This window comes from Taudactylus pleione, unplaced genomic scaffold, assembly GCF_031769625.1.
Source record: "Taudactylus pleione unplaced genomic scaffold, aTauple2 ptg002447l, whole genome shotgun sequence".
NCBI lineage: Eukaryota > Metazoa > Chordata > Amphibia > Anura > Myobatrachidae > Taudactylus > Taudactylus pleione.
Window position 1 is genome coordinate 6567 of NW_028286831.1, and position 7822 is coordinate 14388.

Sequence of the window (7822 nt, forward strand, 5' to 3'; positions counted from 1 at the left end):
CGTTTACATATACAGATATATCTGCAGTTGATGGCCGTTCATACACACTGAACGGCCATCATCTGCGTCCTGCCCACGGGTCTCACCGACATATCGCGGGTACGCACTGGCCGACGGGCAGCCGATATATTGGCGCGATCAGTTGATCTGTCAGTGTGTACCCGGCATAAGAGGCCAGAGAGGAGCAGGGGAAAGATCCAGGTTCTCAGCCCCATAATTGGGGGGGGGGGGGGGGGGGGGGGGGGGGGGGGGGGGGGGGGGGATGGCAGGATATATGTCACTTACAATATACTATATGACCCCTCATTTCCCGGTGTGTCGGAAGCCATGCCGTGACGGTCCCGCGGTGAGTGTCCCCTGCGGTCGCTGACCATCTGACGCTCCCCGTTTCCTTGCTTTCAGGGTGGATATATTTAGTAAGCAGCTACTCCTGATTCCAATACACCTAGAAGTCCATTGGTCTCTCATCTGCGTGGGACGTCCCTAAACGGACCATTACTTACTTTGATTCCCAGCGCACCATGAACAGACGCTGCCCCAAGGTAACTCCTCCGAGATAAACCGTGCATTCTCTCTTCTACAGGGTCCATAGGGCTCCACAGGGGAGACTGTGGGGTGTAGGTGGGACCTGGGGGGATCAGACTTCAACAGCAAAGCTTTCCAATCCCAGCATGCTCCGGCCCTTCCCCCTATACCTGAGGGTACCTCCGTTTCGTTGGTGCCCGGTAGGAGCTGGATCATCATGCTATTGAGCAGCCCGAGCTTATTTTCATTATTTACTTTTATTTTCATTTATTTCAACTGAGCAGCAGCGCGAAATAGTCCTTTGTACGTCTGCATCACCCGTCCACGGCGCCGTGACACCAGCCCTCGGCTAGGGACTCTCGGCAGGGCTCTGAGGGGGACCTAGCCAGCCAGGCTCCCCGGGATCCCAGACTGCTGGCGGGAATAGGGGAGTCATTGTACCTCACATCTGCCTATACTAGTGAGGGCTACCGCATACTATAGATCGCTGTTGCGCACTACACTGTACCATATTACACACACATCTGGGTTGCTCACTGCACTGTGCCAGATTGTGTGTTACATTGTTCTTGCAGCTATGTCTGGCAGAGGTAAGAATAACAAGCAGCCTGCTACTCCCACTCTGGTGTCCTGTAAGTCCTGCTCAAGGAGCTTAGCTTCAGGACCGCATTCAGGATCGTCTTTGTGCAACTTATTATACCGCCCCGGGCCCCTCAGCCCCCGTGTCTTTCCAGGACCCCCCCCCCCCCCCCCCCTGCACTACCTTTTCACATGTGCTGGCAAAAATTGCGTACAACCTCTCAGCCCCTGTGGTAGCTCCCCCTATGGGATGGCCACAGCAGGTACTCCCTGCACATACTTTGCCTCACCCATGGGTACTTTCTACCTCAGTGTAGAGTTTGGTAGATTCCTCTACAGTCATTCACCAAATGCTGCAAAAGGAGAGACCCTTACCTAGTAACCCTACTAAGCGTAATGTGTTATCTTCCCAGTCCTCCCAGCTATCAGAGTCTGAGTTATCATCTGGGGAGGCAGAAGACGCCGACCTCCCCCACTCACTGACTCCCCATCGGGAGAGGAGGAACCCCCCCTTTAAATTGAATATACCTGCACTTGTGAGAGCGATGTTCCTAAGGCAAAACCGGCACTCTTTTTAAACGACAGAAAGTAGTTTTACCCGAGTTTCCTCACCAGCTATCTAATCATATGAGCGAGGCATGGAATATGCCCAGTAAAAGATTTCAGCTGCCAAAGAGTTTAAGTTCCTTTTACCCTCTTCCCGCTACTGATTGCACTAAATGGTAAGTTCCCCCAGCAGTGGATTCCCACGTGATACGTCTGGTCAAGAACGCTACCTTACTTATCCATACTGCCACCTCCTTGAAGGAGACTACGGATGGAAGCTTGTCTGAAATCTATATACTCTCTTACAGGAGCTATTACTTGTCCTGCTAGGGCACAGGTTCTCAGACTCTGTCTTCAGGACCCCAAACAGTGCATGTTTTCCAGGTTTCCTGACAGAATCTTTTAAAATGTGCCAGTGAGTAATGAATGCACCTGTGCACCTGCTGGTGAACTGTGTGGGGTCCTGAGGACCGAGTTTGAGAACCTCTGTGCTAGGGCTATGGCCTGGGTGGCAAAAGCCCATTGAGAGTTGGGCAGAGGCCCTAGAAGAGACATTTCCCTCTGATGCTTCCAGGGAACAGCTGTCCTACATATGTCACATTAGAGATGCAGCCTCCTATTTAGGTGAAGCAGCTATGGGTACGGCTCTCCTAGCCTCAACGGCATCTGCCACTTCTGTAGTAACCTGCCGTATTGTTTGGCTCTGCTCATGGAATGCAGATGTGGACTCTAAAAAAGGCTTTGGAGTGTCTGCCTTATTCTGGGGACATCCTGTTTGGACCAGAATTGGACAAAGCTGTGACTACCTTGGCAGCTTCCAAGATGGCGTTCCTGCCCTCTGCATATAATGTGAAGCCCCGGATGTCATCCTTTCAGTCCTTTTCGTCCTCAAGGAAAAGCTAAAGGTCAATCCTTTCCAAGGCATCGGGCATCATCTAAAGCCTAGGACCAAACACGCCTGGGCTACTAGACGTCCACCTACCAAACCTGAGGACAAGCCTATAGCCTTACGGGGCGGGCCTCTCCCTGGGGGCTCCCAGGGGTGGGAGGCAGACTTCTTTAATTTGCCCAGTTCTGGCGTCAGACCACAACAGATGCGCCTGGGTAACAGAAGTGGTCTCCTACAGATATGCCCTCTCCTTCCTGAGGGAGCATTTATTTTGCACAGGCCCTCCATCGGATCCAAGCAATGCCCTGCTGCTCCGAAAAGGCCATTCAGTCCTTAGGAGTAATAATTCCGGTGCCCTCCTCACAGCGAGGGAAGGGCTATTATTCTACCCTTTTCTTAGTTCAGAAGCCCAACGCTCTCATCAGCCTATCCTCAACCTCAAGACTCTGAACAAGTTTATCAGGGTGTCCAGGTTTCGTATGGAAACCCTCCGCTCTATTTTCATGGCTATGGAGCCTGGGGACTTTATGGTGTCTCTGGACAGTCAGGACGCTTCCCTACATGTATTTATAGCGCCTTCTCATCAGCGGTATCTCTGGTTTGCTATACTACAGCAACATTACCAATTTCAGGCTCTGCCTCTTGGCTTTTCAACAGCGGCTTGAGTCTTTACTAAGATCATGGCAGTTATGGCGGCCTATCTTCGTCGTCAAGGGATCAGACTGCTCCTATACTTATGCTGGCCAGACACTAGCGCGATTTCGGGCCGATTGCAATATTTTAGACGCATCGTACGATGCATTGTGTGGAAATTGTGTAGCATTTAGGTAGGAATACGATCCAATGCACGCTCCCGCCGAGTGTTCTATCCTATCTCATGATCGGATGTGCGGCCCATATTATCTGTCGTAATCTTATGCAGATCGTGCCGTGTATTTGCACATGCGATACACCATGCGTCCGAGTGGCGTCATTTTAAATCTGTTATGTTTTCGGTGAGGCGCATGATCGATCGTATCACGACCAGTCGTATAGGGGCAAGTGATTGTACGTCAGATCGTATGTACATCGCGTGTCAAAAAAGCAGCAAATTGTATGATGAATTGCATCTAAAGCTGGCCATACACTAGTACAACCAGCTTTAGACGATCTCTTGCTGTTGGCCAGCTACCCAGAAATTCTTCACCGCCATCTACAGATAACCATTGCCTTTCTACAAACGTACGGTTGGCTGATCAACTGGAAGTCTTCCTTGACACCTTCTCAAAGAATGGCACATCTGGGAGCCCTCCTGGACTCTCAGGTTCAGAGAATCTTCCTAACAGCAAACAAAATCTCGGTATTACAGCATCGGGTGCGCAGACTAATGGAGCGTACACACGGTCAGACTTGTCAGATTTGTCAGATGAACGATTGAACGATTTTTGACTGCATTAAAATGAATGGAATCGTCCAAGTCTGACTGCAAACACATCAGATATCAGAAATCGTTATCTGACCATCGGGAACGCGCATCGTTGATCGTCCATCGTTCAGGCATGTCAGATATGAACGATTTTCCTTCAGATATGAACGATAACGATTTAAAAATCGTTCAATCTGAAGGAAAAATCTGACCGTGTGTATGCACCGTAACAGTCACCGAGTGTCAATTCACTCTGCAATGCAGACCCTGGGATCCATGGTGTCCACCTTCGACATGGTGGAGTTTGCTCAGTTTCACTCTAGGCCCCCCCCCCTACAACACCTGATCCTCTCCAGGTGGAATGGGCTGCCCCATCTGCTCAGATCCCAGACGATGAGCCTCTCCCTGCTGGCTATAGATGTCCCACTTGAACAAGGGACGCCCCTTTTGGATCCCGGAATGGGTACGCTTAACCACGAACACAAGCCTCCGCAGGTGGAGCGCAGTGATCGGCCCGCACTCTAGCCGAGGCAGTCTTGTAGTCAACGTCCTGGAACTCTGATCCATCTACAGATCTCTGTCTGGCTCAGGGTCTTCAGGGCAGGCCAGTACAAGTTCAGTCCAACGCCATGGCAGTGGCCTACATTAATCACCAAGGAGTCACTCTAAGTCGGGCAGCATTGGCAGAAGTGTCCTGCATTCTTACATGGACTGAACACCATCTCCGCAGTGTTCATCCCAGGAATTCTCAATTGGGAAGCGAATTTCCTAAGCAATCGTGACATGCATGCAGGAGCGTAGTCTCTACATCCAAAAGTCTTTCAGCTCCTGGTGGACAAATGGGGTGTACCGGATGTGGACCTCATGGTCTCAAGACACAACCACAAGCTTCCAGTGTATGGAGCCAGGACAAGGGACCCCAACGCAGCCTTCGTGGACGCATTATCTGTGAGGTGGACCTTCCATTTGGCATACCTTTTTCCCCTCAAATATCCCTTCTTCGGAAGTTCAAACAGGAAGGGGGCACAGTCCTGTTGATCGCTCTGGCTTGGCCCAGACGCCAGTGGTACGCCGATCTTTCTTTAAAGTCTCTCCATAGACTCTCCTATTCAACTTCCTCTTCGACCAGACCTGTTGTCTCAGGGTCCCTGTCTACATCCGGACCAGGCCCACCTGTCTTTAACGGCTTGGGTCTTGAGACATCACCCCTAAGGTCTAAGGTATTTTCTAGCTCTGTGGTCCAGTCCATGATCAGAGCTTGTAAACCAGCCTCTGCCAGGATTTATTACCGGGTATGGCATACATATTTCCAGTGGCCCTAGAAACTGACCCTCAGGTTTTTAAGGTTTCTAGAATACTTGTCTGTCTTCAAGTTGGGGATCTTGGACTCCGCCTAGCATCTCTGAAAGTGCAGGTCTCTGCTCTGTCCATCTGGTTCCAGCGCAGAATTTCTCCTCTACCGGATTTTCACACCTTCCTACAAGGTGTTCTATGTATACAACCTCCCTTTTGTCCCTCATGTGGCTCCGTGGGATTTGTCAGTGGTTCTCCACGCACTTCAAGAACCTCCATTCAAACCCTTGGAATCAGTGGATGCGAAGTGGCTCACTGTGTTGACTGTTTCTTCTGGCTATAGCATTTTCCTTTTTTTTTGTCTTTCATCAGGACAGGGCTGTTCTTAGAACGTGCGCAGACTTCTTACCCAAGGTGGTTTCTCGTTTCCGCCTTAATGGAGAAATTGTGGTTCTTACCTTTCAATCACCAGACCTCTCGGCAGGTGAGGCCTCTGAAGATCTATGTGGACCGCACTACTTCCATCAGGAAATCAGACTCCCTCTTCATCTTATATGGATTCCATAGGAAGGGCTGGCCAGCTAACAAACAGACTCTGGCCAGATGGATTTACACGACTATCTCACAGGCTTACATGCAGACTGACCTTCCTGTGCCGGCTACCGTATCTGCTCATTCTACTCGCTCTGTGGGTCCCTCGTGGGCAATGCGGTGTAGCGCCTCTGCTGAACAGCAATTGTGCACGGCGGCCACGTGGTCTTCGGTCCACACCTTTCTTAGGCCTTTGATACATTGGCCTCTCGTGGTGCTTCCTTCGGGCGTAGGGTTCTCCTCCCAGCTCAGGAGCGTCCACGACCTTCAACAACTGCTTTAGGACATCACCATTGTCTCCCTGTGGAGCCCTATGGACCCTGAAGAAAAAAATGAGTTGTGGTAAAACTTCTCTTTTGTTAACTCTTTCTTCGAAGTCCATAGGGTCCCTGCCCTGACGCACCTGGCTTCTATGGGTTTCTTCTCTTGGTCACTTGTTTCCGTCTGTGTGTGAGAGTGTGATTCCTCAGTGTACCAGTCTTCCTCCTCTCCTGCTCCTGCCTTGGGCTTGTTAACAAAATCGAGTTGCCCTCAGGCTGTGGGCGGGGTAAAAGGGGAAGGACCGGAGCATCCTGGGATAGGAAAAAACTTTGCTGTTATTGTCCGGTCCTCCAGGTACTACCTACATCCCCATTGTCTTCCTCTGGACTTTGAAGAAAGAGTGTTAACAAGGGTACGTTTTTTACAATAACTCTACTTTATACATTTCTCAAAATCGTGTGGTTTATTTTACACCCCTCCCAGCATATAGCCAAATATCTGCAGGCTGAAGCAGTGAAGAAAGAGCGGCTGGAGTTTGTGAATAGCTGGAAGGGACTCTTTAAAATGGTGAGTACTAGATACCCCTGCTCCCCCCTATTCTGTCCTCTCCCCGGCGATGGTCACTGATGGTCTCCTCCTCCTCCTCTGCAGAATGTTGCCAGACAGAATAATGACAGCGACTGCGGGGCGTTTGTGCTGCAGGTGAGTCCTCTTACCCTCTACGTCTGAGCGGCGTCACAATGAGACGTATGTACGATATATAAATCCCCCTTCCTGCTTTTCTCTTTCCTCCTGCAGTACAGCAAGTTCCTGGCCCTGGAGCTCCCCTTCAGCTTTGGTCAGCAGGACATGCCCAAGCTGAGGCGCCAGATGTACAAGGAGCTCTGTCACTGCAAGCTGACTGTGTGATACCACCTGCCAGGCGGAGGCAGCGTACGGACTGAGCCAGGGTCTTACCGCGTCCTAGAGGGGCTCTCCGTGATGCGTAACTGCCCACCCTGTGTCTGTACTGAGGAACACCCTCCCTGACCCATCCCAGGAGGCTCTGTGTGGAGCCTTCACTTGTAAATTCAGTTGTGGAGTCTTTGAGTTTTCTAAACGCCCAGCCAGGGTCCCTTGTCTCCACCCAGTTACCCTGCAGCCAGTCTGCATCCCACCGAACCTATTCAGAGATTCTGTAATGTGCCCCATTCACCCCTATACAAGTCCTCCCTGCCCTCTGTGTCTCTCTTTATTTTTTCTTGTGTATTTTTTTTTTTTTTTTTTTTGTTATTTAAATGGTTTCTGGGAAAAATTTGTAGTTTTTTTTTTTTTTCTTTTTTTGGCAGAAAAACAAGAAAACTGAAAAACAAATAAAAAGTTCTATAGACTTTTTTTTTTTTTTTTAATATGTATATATCTTGCTTGTGATGCCTACAATATGACTGTATTAGCATCCTATTTTTGTACAGTTTGCGAAAATATGCTGTGCCTATATCCTGGGTGATGGTGCGAGTCGTACTCGCTGTGTGCAATGGGGGGGGGTGGGGGATCCTTTGTATGAGGTGCAGGGGTTGCAGACGGGCTTTCTGTGTATGGATTACCTGTCCCTGCATCTACCCAGCACTGGCCGCTGCAGGCACTGCAATACACAATTCTACAGGGCAGACCCTGCGCCTGCAAGTCCAAAGCCAAAGGGGATTGCACAGGTGAGAAGCCTCAGAAGAGAGACGCTGGCATGCTAAATAAAACCT

At 50.2% G+C, this 7822-nt stretch overlaps 1 protein-coding gene across 1 annotated transcript; it reads left to right on the forward strand.

Moving 5' to 3' along the window:
* Positions 1 to 409: 409 nt before the first annotated feature.
* Positions 410 to 7560, forward strand: LOC148431302 (sentrin-specific protease 3-like). Its single transcript, XM_088466102.1, has 4 exons — positions 410 to 542; positions 6573 to 6656; positions 6741 to 6791; positions 6888 to 7560. The coding sequence occupies exons 1-4, from the start codon at positions 522 to 524 to the stop codon at positions 6996 to 6998; spliced, it is 267 nt and encodes an 88-aa protein (XP_088322228.1). The 5' UTR covers positions 410 to 521; the 3' UTR covers positions 6999 to 7560.
* The last annotated feature ends 262 nt before the right edge of the window (positions 7561 to 7822 follow it).